The following is a 14387-nucleotide window of genomic DNA, read 5'->3' as shown; positions in this document are numbered from 1 at the left end:
TGCTTGTGTAGAGTGGTGGCTGTAGGATTGTTATAGTGAGCTGCCCACCAAAGCTCACGTCACAGCAGGATTCAATGGCATTTGATGTTCATGCTCCTTTGGGATGCGATCTCATGACTTACACTGACGAAGCCGCGGGTGGTTCCCTGGTGGCGCTAGTCTTACTCCGGTTAGGCCTGTGCAATACCAAAATGTTCACGGTTCAGCCTCGACTGGCTTCGAAGTCTTGTCCAAACTATTTATTCTCGTCCCTCCACCATCTCCCCGCAATGGATGCCAGGCTAATCAGAAGACCGGTGCTCAACCTGGTGTCAGGGCGAGGTCAATTCCTACTCACCTCAACGACCCCCTCGCGGCGCCATGAATCCTCCTATCGGCGATCCAAGCAACGTCTAAATGTCAAACCGGACTCCTCATTCCTTTTGTCCAACGAATCCCCCCAGCAAAACCATATAATCTTTAATCCGCCTGCCGCGGCCCCGTCGGTTCTCAATACGCCCCTTAAGTTTCTGCCAAAGGAGGATAAACGGGCGCAGCGCCTCGCTGCCACACAAGCCAAACTCACTCCAAAGCCCTCCAGACTGCCGCCACCCGTCAAACCCCCACAGAGAGTCCCGCACCACCATCTGAGCGATACCGATATTGCCGAAATCCAGAGATTGAGAAGGGAGGAGCCGGACAAGTGGACTAGTTTGAAGCTAGGGAAGAAGTTCAATTGTTCCTCGATGTTCATTACCATTTGCCTTAGCCAAGCCGGTGCCGATCATGGCTGGAGGGACCAAAAGAAAACAAGGTTGGAAGACATCAAGGAGCGATGGGGTCCGAGGCGGAGAATGGCACATGAAGATAAATTGAAGAGGATGCAGATGGCCTTAAGAGACGAGTAGGGGGTGGTGGAGAAGGAGAAAGATCCAGCTTTGGTAGGTTCAATTGAAAGTTTCCATTACAATATGGGCCGGGGGGTTGGGTTGGATTGTTATATTAAGGTGGAACGGAAGAAGCAATTGTACAAATACACCGACACAATGACCACATCTCATTGCGTTTGAAAGATATCGGCGGAGGCGTTTTGGAGAGATGTAGGGTTATTTAAAGAGACGGGCCAGGTCCAAAGCAATTCCACCATTTTGGCCGTCACATGAGTGTTTTGAACGTGATTGAACTAGCCAACATCTTCTAGTACGAAGGTCAAGATTATTTCTAAGCTAGGGAGCTCCATCCTCAAGTCAAGGTATGCTTAAGCTTGGTGGATTTTGCGGACCCCCCCTTTGAGGCATGTGTTTTACGCCCAACTCTGCTTTTCGAGAAACCCATTTTCTTACCAGGGCCTCTCTAGACAGATATCCTAGTCTAGGACTCGAGGTACTATTAGTTCTCCAAGAGAACAGCGTTGATTTTATTCCATGCATATATATTGATCATCCTTTACTTACAAATAGCGTTCGAATGGCCGCGATGCATACCACTTACTACTCTAGTTCCGTGCTAACGCACATAGCACAAAAACAAACCCCATATTTCCTAACCTCCTATCAAGCCTAATATTCGAAAGTACGATGGCATCTTAGCCTCTTTTGTTTCCAATAAGTGCCAGTAGCTACACGAAACATCTAAAGGGATATGTATAACCAGTCTATCTACCTTAGGAATCGCCTTGTAGGAGGGTCGAATACATGACGGTGTATCATGGCTGTGGTGCCAATACAGCAGCCTAGCCTATTCACAATCAGACATTCTTCGCTGGCCTATGCATAACTCCGTGCGTCGTAGTCCCCAATCCTTCGCCACCTTCATATTCCCACAACTTCAGATCCATGTTCATTACTTGCTTAAAGCCATACCTCCTATATAAGCCCTCACCTTCCGGAGAAGCTCCTAGAACGCACTGTAAGGCCCCAGCATCCGCTTCCTTAAGCCCAGCCTCAAGCAACATAGTCCCAATTCCCTTTCGTTGATATTCTGGTGCCACAATAAGAGCGGACAATTCTAGGCACCTTAGAACCCGTTTTGTACTTGAGGGAAGGATATGGTACTCACTGACATACTCATTACCCCCGCAACTGTCCAGCATCCACTGATCACTCGGCAAGTATACATCCTCACAAAATTTCGCATTAGCACTTACACCCCATGGATTCGGCTCTGGCTTTTCCTTCTCCGATTTGATAGCAGTTCCCGCCTTAACTTCCTTCTCTTTCTCTATTCCATTTCCCTGTTCAGTTGCACCTCCCTTGCCGGTAACAAAACACCAACAAGCCCACCCCACAACCTCCTCGCCGTCTCCCTGGCAGTCGCCCATCTTCTTCACTGCTTGAATATATTTCCACTGCTTCTCCCTCCCCTTATCATCTTTGGTATCATTTAAAGTCTTGGCCAGGCCTTTTGCCCTCAGAGCAAGATTCTCTTCTGAGGCACGTAGAGGACCAAATGCCACGATGCTAAAAGGGTCGTTGTAGAAGGCGTCGCTTTCAACCCGGGCAAGGGTTAGGAAATCTTCAGGCCCAGAGATAGGCCGAAGGGTGATTGTGGGAAGCGATGATGACATTTTGGCTTCCTGGCTTGTCGCCCCTTCGTCCTCTCCTTTCAATTGATAATTTTCGGCTTGGAAATCTCTTTGATAGCTAGACAAGTGTCAAGGATATAGAGTAATTCAACACGATGAGATTTAAAAAAAAAATTTGTAGTAGGTTATCAAATGTTAAGAGCAGGTTTTGAAAAGAGCCGAGGTAACCACGTCAAGAACTTCTTAGGGTTGGCTTTTGTTACGGAGAGGAATAGTTTAGCTGATTTATATAATATTTCCACGGGCGGAATATGATTGTTTCTGGTTCTCCGCATGTAACCTCACAACGACGAGGGAGGCGCAGGGAGGACAACGTAAAGAAATCCCTCGTGCCGTGTGAGTCATGCCGGATATCTCGCTCAACATAGAGGGCTTTTTCAACGCCGTTATAATAATAACGTCGGCGAGCCAAGATGGGAAGTTAGAGTCGATAACTGGAGAATTGGATTTTCCACACTCATCACAAATACTTAAGGCGGTCGGTTATGCTCGACGTAAAGCTCAAAAACCACGCAGAGGCCCCTTTGGCTAAATGTATAGCCCGCACTACAAGCTAGCAAATACAGTACCCTAACGCCCTCAAGTTGTAAATGAGCCTATATCGTGCAGCTTCAAGAGCTTAAGAGCTAAAGCTAAAGTACTTTCTAAGTATGTCCTGATGCTATAATTTCAACCTATCAACCAGGCAAAACCTTCCAATCAACACCAACTCCCCATTTCACACCTTCGAGAATCACTTCCCAGACTGGCCCCTTAATCCCCACAGTCTTCCCTACCTCGCACTTCGTTCCCCTCTGCAAACCGGTGCCTTGCCCCTCACCCGCGAGAACAACCCTCACCCCACCGAGATGATCAACCATCCTACTCCTATCATCAACGTGTACCCGCCTCCCACTGACTAATGTCATGCCAGCCATTGCGCTCCCACTAACCTCATCCACAACAATTCTCACAAGCCAAGGGTCCTCTTTACTCCTTTGGCCTATATGAGAAGGAATTGCGGACTCAACATTGAAAAGCCAGCTCTGAAGCTCAGCTGCCAGCCCCCCAGGGATGTACTTCCGGCCTTTGCTATGGGGGGAGAATTGTTCAGGTAACGGGTTGCTATGGGATTGTGCCAGCTCAGACGGGTCTGGTGGTCGAAACGGAGGTGGTTTTCGGAACGTGCTTTGATTGGCAGTGGAAGGCGCGGGTGTTGAAGGAGGGGCAGGAGTCAAAAATCTGGATGCTGCAGTTGGGATTGCTCGGCGAAGACCTGCTGGTGGAGAGGGAAGAAAGGGCGCAGATGAGGAGAATGAATCCTCGTGGGTTACATCTGCCTTGTCATAGCTATGTTCCTCTTCTTCCTTTGCTGGAGAGGACGATAGGCGTCTCCGTTTCGCACTAGGCGCTTCTATTGCATGGTAATCATCTACATCAGCAATGGCAGTCCCATACTCCAGCTCATGATCCGATGTATCTCGTTCAATGGAATCGTGTAGGTCATCATCGGATAAAGTATCAATCACACCCTGCCGGTGCTCCTTAGGAGTTCTATGCGCAGGAGTCAAATACCGAGATGCAGATGGTGTAGCAGCTGAACAAGTTTGCGTCCCAGTCGGCCTGGGTGTCGAAGAGAAATGGAATCGCGGTGTGACATTGAATTGCGGGGTGCTTCTAGGTGGGATGCCCTCTCGTGCTAACGGTACGGTTGTGGCTGGCTTTCGCACAGTAGCTTCTTTCTTGGTCACGAATCGATGCGGTGATGGCGTCTATGATGCTCAAGATTAGAGTGGTTTGAAGGGAGAAGTTTAATGGTGCTCACCACCGGGGGAGGCATTGTGAAGCTTGGTTTCTGGAGCTCAGCTGGCTAGCATAGCCTCGTCCACAGGTATTCTTGCTATTGCCGACCGCCGATGCGCCAATGATGATCAGACTGTCGAATAGTCCGAGGCCGTAACATAATGGACGTAGAGATACGAAGTAGTGGATGTTGTTATAGGAGGATGCGCAAGCTATCTTGAACATAGAGAGATCACTGAGGACAGCGGGATCAGAAACACATATAGGTTATGGTTGTTGGAGCCTGACCTAACAAACTGTTTTGCACCAAAATCCCTCGAGGATGCGTCATATAGGACTCCATGCGATTTGGTGTACTTCACTGAGTAATTGAAGTTCTTGATCTAGCAACTAGTCTCTCCACTTCCCGGCCTAAAAGAACAGTACTCGTTCTCATCGTGTTTACAGCGCTGGCTTGCCATCCAGGAATGCTTTGCGAATGCGTTTTTGTGGATGTCCTCGCTAATTGTTGGCTTGAATGATGCTTCCATCTGCTGTCAGCCCCAATTTGTCCCTGGTTGCCTCAGCCAAATCCTCCAGTACTCAAGTTTATAAATAACGGTCTGTAACTTTAATCGAGGGAGGGCTTGAAAAAAGAGGGGGGGGAAATGAAAAAAGAAGAAAAAAGAAATGCGACACCTATGAGAGTCGAACTCATGCTCCCCTAATTGGTATAAGTTCATGGACTTTTTTAATAGGGATCGTGACAACTTACGAAGGAAATGCCTGTCAACTTGGTCGAAACCGTAGCAGGGCATCGCGTTAACCACTCCGCCAAAGTGCCGGCTTTGTTAGCGACGAATTCCTTATTTACATCTATCAAGATAGTGGCTGCACGTGCCCCCGGCTTAAGATGCTAAACTCCCCCGTCCCTACTGCGTATACAACCGTCCTAATATTTACTAGAAGGCCATGATTAAAGCATTCATACCTATTATAATAGATCGCGAATCGATGATTTAGAATGCACTTACTGATCTTAACAGTTGGGAATATCTATGTATAAGTACATCTATACAACGCTATAGTATTATTAAATTTACTCTTCGACGACTCCTCGGTAACCTGTTTGTCCAGTGCGCGTTTGCTAGATGGATCCTGTGCCTTTGTTCGGTTTAAATGCACATTTGAAAGTACGTATGGAGTTGGTATCCACAGTCTGAATTAGAACCATGCAAATTTCAGCTTCACCGAAGGGTGGATTATACGGAGTACGCAACGCAAAAGATTCCCTCGAATTCGGCAAACTGAGAGTGGCTGCATCCCACCATCAAGGAATAGCATCCTCGCCTACATTGTAAAATGGGACAAAACTAGAGTATTGAATTGTGCTTCAAGGCTCCAAAGGAACACATTTCAGCTAGTCATGGGATCCGACTTCATTTCTATTATTGCCCGCACCATGCCATCAAAGCCAGATACTTGGTTCGCGTAACAATTGGTTTATTTGAGACCCCGAGAGACAACCAGTTGTTATACAAACGGAAAATACGATAGATCCCCTGACCGACAGCGGGGGTGAGGCGCATGACCGACAACGGTTGCTAGGACAGTTTGCTAAGTTGGCTTGGTTGGCTTTCACCCTCGCCCGCAACCAGCCTACCGGGTTCGAGAAGATCCCTTTTGATTCGGACCTTAAGAACGATTAGATGTACCCACGAACTAGGTAGGATTTTCCATCTCGTCTAATGCGGGATGCCGATCGCCGACATTGATACTTAAGAGCGTACTTGTAGCCACCGTGATCTTCGCGCCCTCCGTACCTCTGTTACTCTGTAAGCGGCCATCGAGATGGCGAGCTTTTCGCGGAGCCGGGAGAGTCGCCATAAGGATCGATCATTGAGGCGAAGGGATTAGAGCGACCAGGACTGGATTATTCCTGTTCCAAGAGCTGAATCCTGACGCTTGACACTCTAGCCTGGACAGCCGACTGTCGTGTGACTGCAACTAGCGTAGGGGCCGAGTAGGTAAGGAGAGGCAGCAAGACCCAAGATACCAGCGCCAGGGCTAGCCAACCCCAGATTCCGCGGAGTTAATGTTTTGAAAAGTCTCGAGTAGACCAAGCCACTACAGTATGTCGTGTTTGAGGACCACTAGCCTATTTTTATAATTTTCAACGTGCATTGTTCTTGAACTGCATAGGCGGGGTAACGCCGCTTTTATGCCCTTTTTTTCTTCAAGGACTGAAAGGAGAAAAAAAAGAGAGAGAAAGTATTAGAATGGGTGGCATGGCATGGTCCTCCAGTAGTGCCATGCAATACTGCAAATCATACGGCCACAAGATCACGAATAATAAGTGTTAAGGCCTCGCTACACGCGGGCAATTCGCCACCACCGTGTTGATTAGTAGTCGTCTACTTCGTACACACGAGTGAAAGGCGCCCTAGCGGGGTTCCCGTCCACGCACCTTTCAAAGCCAGCAACACAAAAAAAAGGGATCCTTCTTCCTACCTGATAACAAGTAGGAATAGCTAATTATCAGTAAAGCATCTACAGTACATACGTATTTGCACTTCTTATTCTTATTAGCCCTAAGAAGGATTATTCATTCGGTGACTAGCCCAGTTGCTAGTAGCATAACTCCACAAAACAGCGTCCCTTATCCTTATCCGTGGCCTGGCAGCCCCACAGTTGCGTAGTGAAATTTCCTGTCGAACTTAAACAATACTTTCGCTTTCCATAGCTATCCGTCTCTTGAGAAAGCCATATTCAATCCTCGTCATTGCAATAATACTCCATCATCTTGCAGCCGCCACACATCAGCTTTTCAATAGCGCAGCACACACCCCATCACCCATCGTGGAGACACGCGCACAGTAACTTCACCGCCCCGGCTTAGGTCTCACTACATCACACACCGCCCCGCCTTGCCGCTTCTCCAGCTGCCCTTCATCACGACAACCGTGCCACGGCAGCCCAGCATCCGATTCCATACATAACCAGATTCCCCCCCTCTTAGCCATTCTCCGCGCCTGGTGGCAGCATTCGGACTTCAGGCATGAGCTCGCCATTGACGAAGCAGCGATCAAATGAGATAGACCCATTCAGCACGCCGGACATCTACTACGGCAATGAGCCAAGCTACAAGTCGGGCAGCAAGTACCATACTCGCACATATTCGATAGTAGGTGGAACTTTTCCGCCCTGATCCCTTCCAGCGAACTAATTGAGTTCGCAGGGTAATCCGCGTCTTTCGGCGATAGATGCAACATTTGAACCCAAGTGCCCCAAACGCCGGGGAAGTCACGGTAAGCCCATAAAGCAGTGAGATCATCGCATTTCGAAGCTAATTATTGGCCAGATGAGATCTCTATGGTGCCTAGGAAATTCCTAATTCAGGTCGACTCGACTCTCGCCCATCTAGCAGCCCAAGAAGACACCGATAAGAATTGGCAGATCACAATTGAGGATACCGGGCCGAAGGTACGTAGCTCTACTATATATATGCTCATTGTTCAATTTACTGACGTATCCCAACTAGGTGCTTTCCGTTGGAACTGCGGGATCCAATGGCTTCAGACGCTTCGATATCCGAGGAACTTATATGCTCTCGAACCTCCTTCAGGAGCTGCACCTTGCAAAAGAGCACGGCCGCCGACAGATCGTCCTCGACGAATCTCGTCTAAGCGAGAACCCCGTTAACCGTTTGGCACGACTCATCAAGGACTCCTTTTGGGATGGTCTGACACGGGTGATTGATGGTTCCGTTATTGAGATTGCTGGGAAAGACCCCAAAGACTGGACTGATGATCCGCGGCCACGTATTTATATTCCCCGCGGAGCACCCGAACAATATGAGTACTATACAAAGGTGGCGAGGGAGAGACCGGAGATCCGTCTCGACGTCCTATGGTTACCGGAGAAAATCACACCCGAGGCTGTCAGGGACATGAATGCAAAACCAGGACTTCTTGCCGTGGCTATGGACGAGGTAATCGATAGGGTCACCGGTGCCAAGACTCTCAAAGGCAAGCCTTTCGTTGTTCCCGGAGGACGCTTCAATGAGTTGTATGGCTGGGACAGCTATATGGAATCTTTAGGTTTGATTGTCACCGACAAGGTCCATCTAGCGAAGTCCATGGTCGAGAACTTCTGTTTCTGCATCAAGCATTATGGCAAAATCCTAAATGCTACTCGATCATATTACCTATGCCGCTCTCAACCCCCTTTTCTCACGGACATGGCCATGCGAGTTTACGACGAGATCCAGCGTGAACCAGGAGCACGCGAGTTCCTACGAACTTCCATTCTGGCTGCAATCAAGGAGTATAACAGCGTATGGATGGCCTTACCTCGATATGACCCAGCAACGGGGCTTTCCAGGTATCGCCCCGAAGGCCTCGGCGTGCCGCCTGAGACCGAAGCTACGCATTTCACACACATTCTGGAACCGTATGCCAAAAAGTACAATATGACATTCGAAGAATTTGTTCAAGCATATAACTACGGCAAAGTCTCGGAGCCTGAGCTTGACGAATATTTCCTTCATGATCGAGCGGTTCGTGAATCTGGCCACGATACTTCATACCGTTTAGAGAAGGTCTGCGCCAACCTCGCAACCATTGATCTCAACTCTTTGCTTTACAAATATGAAAGGGACATTTCCAAAGCGATCCAGAAGTTCTTCGGCGATAAACTCACCATTCCAGCGGAGTTCTGCGCAGGGGACATGGTCCCCGGTAATATTCAGACATCTTCGATGTGGGATCGCAAGGCTAGGCGTCGCAAAGCTGCAGTTGATAAGTATCTATGGAATGAGCAGAAGGGGATGTACTTCGATTACGATACTGTGAAGAAGGAGCAATGCACCTATGAGTCATGTACAACTTTCTGGGCCATGTGGTCCGGCCTCGCGACCCCAGCCCAAGCTGCTCGTCTTGTAGCCACTGCCATCCCGAAATTCGAGGCTTTGGGTGGACTGCTCTCTGGAACGGAAGAATCGCGAGGTCAAACCGGCCTCCAGCGACCGAATCGTCAGTGGGATTATCCGTATGGATGGGCTCCTCAGCAAATGCTGGCTTGGGGCGGCTTGGATCGATACGGATATCGCGAAGAAGTTCAACGACTAGCATACAAATGGCTGTTCATGATGACGAAAGCCTTCGTGGATTTCAACGGTGTGGTGGTCGAGAAATACGATGTAACACGAGGTATCGATCCTCACCGGGTCAGCGCTGAGTACGGAAATCAAGGGCTTGATTTCATCGGCGTTGCAAGAGAGGGGTGAGTGTTGAAACCACAGGAATAAATGGAGCTTTTTGCTAACATGTTCAGGTTCGGCTGGGTCAATGCCAGCTATGTATATGGTTTACAGTTCACGACTGCCCATATGCAGCGAGCCCTTGGCACTCTGACCCCCTGGGAGAAGTATGCTCGGGCTATAGAGATGAACTCCCGCCCCGATTGACCGTACTAGACAGCCACCTAGACGATATTCTCGGCTAGCCTGCACATTGACCCTAATTAGCATGCATAGGATCCGGCATCATTCATTCATGTTGCTCGTTACGGCAATACGTGAGATGATATTCTCTCCTTCTAGATACCCCCATACACTTTTAGCATTTCAATTGCACTTTCCTGCGGAGTTTTTCTACGAAGCTGTGGGGATGTCTTGCACTAGTCCTCTAGAGATGGAAGGCTAAGTTAAGGGGAGGAAGGGTTCTCGAGATTCACTTGGGCTTAGGAGTTTTGCAATGACTCACTTGCTTTCCTCGGTTTGGAGGCGTCCGGCTTGCAATGCGATTGCTAGTTTAAAATTCTGAGCTTGTAGCCATAAATGGTGAGAGAAAATACAGATTAGACAGCTTCGCTACATCCATCGTTAATCATAATGTTATACCACCGTAATGTCTTCTCTTCCCAATCATTTGACTCCCTTGAGCAGCGGCGCCATTGCTCAAGCTTGCTCGCCGTATTCCCACGTCCTGCTAGAAATCATCAACCTTTAACGAGGGACCCGAAAGGGCACCTCCTCCCCTAGCTAGGGATCCCAAATATTTACCCCTCTATTTCTACACTATAGATGTAGAGACAGCGAAGCTCCTTTCGTGCCCCTATGCGTTTTACAGCTTTGCATCGTTCCCGTGTAGATTAGACCTCTTGTACCTCCTAATTACTGAGCGAGGGAGAGGGGCAGCTTTCAATGAACGCAGAATTAAAAAAAGGGGGTAAAAATGTTGATTATAAATAAATAAATCTTCAAAGTTATCTTTTAAAAAGATAAAACTAGAAAATCTAGCATTTAAATTTGTTAACAGAATTTAAATATCTATAAATATCCTAGGTGAGTACGTATCGAATTCCATAGGTTGACTAATAAGCTTTTTGAGTTAGTTACGGTTATGGAGTAAAATTCGACCTAACCTATGTATCGAGTTCGCTAGATGTGGGGGCATGGGGGATGATGAGCACGTTGGTGAGGTCTGAGTATGAATATAGCTAGGCGAGTATCTGAAAGAGGCTAAGATGGCTTATATCATTGGGAGGGGCTTTTACACTTCGTACCTATGGGTACGAGTAGCTGGACATTGTCCCTCACAGCTTGCTCAGGTTAGCAATCTACAACCTCCAAGTACAGTCCACGTGCACCGACCTTATCACGTCCGTCCATTCCCGATATCGCGGCCGATGACGGGAAAGGCTCGGTATGTACCTCCCAGCCTTACCTAGGCTTGGTGGTACATCTGATACATCTGGTAGATCTGGTACGGAGTAGTGCTGACTCGTGGGAGGAAGCTGCTCTGTTCGTCTGTAGGCCGAGGCTATACGGAGCACAGAGCACGGAGCACGGGGGACAGTTCATGAGTTGAGATGTGCCACCCCGTTACAGGAAAGGATCCCTGCTGGGTGTTGATGGCGGGTTCACATGCAAATGGCGGGGCAGCTTGGGAAGTTTATGCTGGTGCTGGAGTGTCTGCTGGAGTGTCCCATGGAAGTGTCGTAAAGGGCCTTGGGTTGTACTTGTAGACATATATATATAACAATGCAAGTGTAATCAAGAATAGTCCATAAATGCAGACTAATAATCAGGAGCTGAACTGAGCCCAGAAGTTGCCCGCATAGAATCATCGATAGAGGGAGATAAAGGCGGTGATGGTGATGTAAGGAGGCGAATGTGGGGTCTCGGCAATCCAGCCAGTCGCGGCCACCATACAGGGTCCTCGGCACTCGGATCCCTGTCCAACCCTTTGAACCGAAAACAACGATGATGTTGCGATTTTGCGGTTTTTGCCTTCAGACCGAGGATGTTCAGCGCAGGATCCAGGATCCCAAGGCGCAAGCTGAGGCAAACATGGCCAGCAGCCGCCGTGGTTCTCACCAACGTCCAATCAATGGCCGGCAGACCGAGAGCTGCTAGCCCGACTTGCTCCGGGTCTGGTCTGGGGCTGGAATGCTCGCTGTTTCTGGGGTTCTTGCTTGTGATGGACTAACCACTCACCCGGGGCTGACTCATGCCTGGTTTGGTTCTTATTATTCCTCCGAGGTATAGAAGGATTCTGGCTTCTTAAACTTGTTTTCTCTCTGATATACTACTACTCTTCAGCTACTTTCCTTGTGGAGAATAATAGACAAAGACAAAGCAATTGCCACACATATCTGATCGGGTTGAGTTACACTATTTACATTCCAATCCTTACTATTGGTGATTCTCGCCCCCCAAAACACAAATACACATCATCATGGCAGCAAACAAGATGGCCAATCCAGCCGTGGATCCAAATACGGAGGAGCAGATCTACTTGGACGAAGTAGCTGCTGTCAAGCAATGGTGGTCTGATTCAAGATGGAGGCAGACCAAGAGAGCATATTCTGCTGAGCAGATTGTGGCTAAGAGGGGTAACCTGAAGATTGAGTACCCAAGTAACGCACAGTCGAAGAAGCTGTGGAATATCCTCGAGCAGAGATTCAATGTATGTGCTGCCCTGGATCAATTGGATAAAGTGAACGATGCTGATGATTGCCCGAATAGGAGGGAGATGCCAGCTACACATACGGATGTCTCGAGCCCACGATGTTGACGCAGATGGCGAAGTACCTCGATACCGTCTATGTCTCCGGCTGGCAATCATCTTCTACAGCTCCCGCTTCTGATGAGCCTGGCCCAGATCTGGCAGATTATCCCTATGTGAGTATCCTACAAACCCATAAGAGTAAATTTATTTCCGAGGGCTAATCATGGAATCCTAGACCACCGTCCCAAATAAAGTCTCCCATCTCTTCATGGCACAGCTCTTCCACGACCGCAAGCAACGTGAGGAACGTGTTACGACCAAGTCGAAGTCCGACCGCAGCAAGCTCCAGAACATCGATTATCTCCGCCCCATCATTGCAGATGCGGATACCGGACATGGTGGCCTGACTGCAGTCATGAAATTGACCAAGCTGTTCATCGAGAAGGGAGCTGCGGGTATTCACATCGAAGATCAGGCACCGGGCACAAAGAAGTGCGGACATATGGCTGGAAAGGTCTTGGTGCCTATCGCCGAGCACATCAACCGTCTGGTTTCTATCCGTGCTCAAGCTGATATCATGGGTATGTTCTCCTCCTCTAACATGAAAATAAGGGAATACTAATGTATCCTGAAAGGCTCCGATCTCCTCGCAATTGCTCGAACGGATGCTGAAGCCGCCACTCTTATCACAACCACCATCGACCCTCGCGACCACGCCTATATCCTCGGCTCCACAAACCGCAGCCTTGAACCGCTCAACGACCTAATGATTGCCGCCGAGAGGGAAGGCAAGACCGGCCCCGAACTCCAGGCCATCGAAGATGCCTGGACGGCCAAAGCAGGGCTCAAGGTATTTGCCGACGCTGTCGAAGAGACCATCAACAACAGCTCTCTCATCAGCAAGAAATCAATCATCAAGAATTTCCGCTCCGAAGTTAAGGGGAAGAGCCTCCGGGAAGCGCGTGAGCTTGCCAAGAGCATCACAGGTATGGAGACCTTCTTTGACTGGGATGCCCCGCGAACAAGAGAGGGGTACTATAGACTCCAGGGCGGGTGTGAGTGTGCGATTAACCGTGCGATTGCGTATGCGCCTTATGCCGATGCCATTTGGATGGAGAGCAAGCTCCCAGATTACGCCCAGGCTCAGCAGTTTGCTGAGGGCGTCCATGCGGTTTATCCCCAGCAGAAGTATGTTATTCCTCGCATCTCTTTTCACAATTCCCCCTGATTTACAATTCGTCATTACTCCCAATCGAGATACATTAAACTGACGAAACCCCTTGAACAGACTAGCATACAACCTCTCCCCCTCCTTCAACTGGAAGACCGCCATGCCCCGCGCTGAGCAAGAAACCTACATCAACCGCCTTAGCAAGCTCGGCTACTGCTGGCAGTTCATCACCCTCGCCGGTCTGCACACCACGGCGCTTATCTCTGACCAGTTCGCCAAGGCCTATTCCAAACAGGGCATGCGCGCGTACGGAGAACTCGTCCAGGAGCCGGAGATGGATGGTAAGATTGATGTCGTCAAGCATCAGAAGTGGAGCGGAGCGAATTATGTTGATGAGCTGCTTAAGATGGTGCAAGGAGGTGTGAGCTCAACGAGTGCGATGGGCAAGGGAGTTACAGAGGACCAGTTCCATTAGTCGGTCGCATGGGGTGTTTGGATGCATGGAAGAGACATGAGGTAGTAGACTTTTCTTTTTAGAGAAGTTGAATTGGATATCAGTCGAGGGCAATTTGAAATACCAGACATGGAGGATCGGGAAAGAAAAAGTAACGAGTACTGCTTTCGACGCAATGCGGTTTAGAGTTTTAAGCATTCGTAATATTTAGCAATGCATGCCCTATTATTATTTCTACCTAGGTACCTTCGGACTTGGGCCTTGTCTTGGCCGCATCGGGAAGTCCCCAGATTCCCCACTTCCGTTCGCTTGCTTGCCTAGGTGCCTTGGTAAAGCCCCTTTTCTTGGTTAAGGTACCTCCCTAAGGTAGGTAGGTAGGGAAGGTAGAGAAACGGAAATACGCATGTATATGTATCCGCTTTT

General features: G+C 48.9%; 5 protein-coding genes across 5 annotated transcripts; 3 read left to right on the top strand and 2 right to left on the bottom strand.

Annotated features, from left to right (window-relative positions):
• Positions 1-269: 269 nt before the first annotated feature.
• On the top strand, positions 270-887 carry BP5553_05026 (Uncharacterized protein; the record flags this gene model as incomplete). The annotated part of the gene is made up of 1 exon (XM_032013649.1): positions 270-887. The coding sequence occupies one exon, from the start codon at positions 270-272 to the stop codon at positions 885-887; it is 618 nt and encodes a 205-aa protein (XP_031870249.1).
• An 839-nt stretch (positions 888-1726) lies between these two features.
• On the bottom strand, positions 1727-2545 carry BP5553_05025 (uncharacterized protein; the record flags this gene model as incomplete). The annotated part of the gene is made up of 2 exons (XM_032013648.1): positions 1727-1986; positions 2038-2545. The coding sequence occupies 2 exons, from the start codon at positions 2543-2545 to the stop codon at positions 1727-1729; spliced, it is 768 nt and encodes a 255-aa protein (XP_031870248.1).
• Positions 2546-3240: 695 nt separating this feature from the next.
• On the bottom strand, positions 3241-4382 carry BP5553_05024 (uncharacterized protein; the record flags this gene model as incomplete). The annotated part of the gene is made up of 2 exons (XM_032013647.1): positions 3241-4314; positions 4368-4382. The coding sequence occupies 2 exons, from the start codon at positions 4380-4382 to the stop codon at positions 3241-3243; spliced, it is 1089 nt and encodes a 362-aa protein (XP_031870247.1).
• Positions 4383-7382: 3000 nt separating this feature from the next.
• On the top strand, positions 7383-9791 carry BP5553_05023 (Trehalase; the record flags this gene model as incomplete). Its single annotated transcript, XM_032013646.1, has 5 exons — positions 7383-7508; positions 7563-7632; positions 7686-7807; positions 7866-9607; positions 9659-9791. The coding sequence occupies 5 exons, from the start codon at positions 7383-7385 to the stop codon at positions 9789-9791; spliced, it is 2193 nt and encodes a 730-aa protein (XP_031870246.1).
• Positions 9792-12066: 2275 nt separating this feature from the next.
• BP5553_05022 (Isocitrate lyase) lies at positions 12067-13985 on the top strand (the record flags this gene model as incomplete). Its single annotated transcript, XM_032013645.1, has 5 exons — positions 12067-12297; positions 12357-12512; positions 12575-12920; positions 12975-13527; positions 13628-13985. 5 exons carry the CDS (start codon positions 12067-12069, stop codon positions 13983-13985), a joined length of 1644 nt encoding a protein of 547 aa, XP_031870245.1.
• Positions 13986-14387: the final 402 nt, after the last annotated feature.

The sequence above is a fragment of the Venustampulla echinocandica genome, assembly GCF_003357145.1.
Source record: "Venustampulla echinocandica strain BP 5553 chromosome Unknown scaffold_2, whole genome shotgun sequence".
Classification (NCBI taxonomy): domain Eukaryota; kingdom Fungi; phylum Ascomycota; class Leotiomycetes; order Helotiales; family Pleuroascaceae; genus Venustampulla; species Venustampulla echinocandica.
This window is presented reverse-complemented; position numbering and strand designations above follow the sequence as displayed.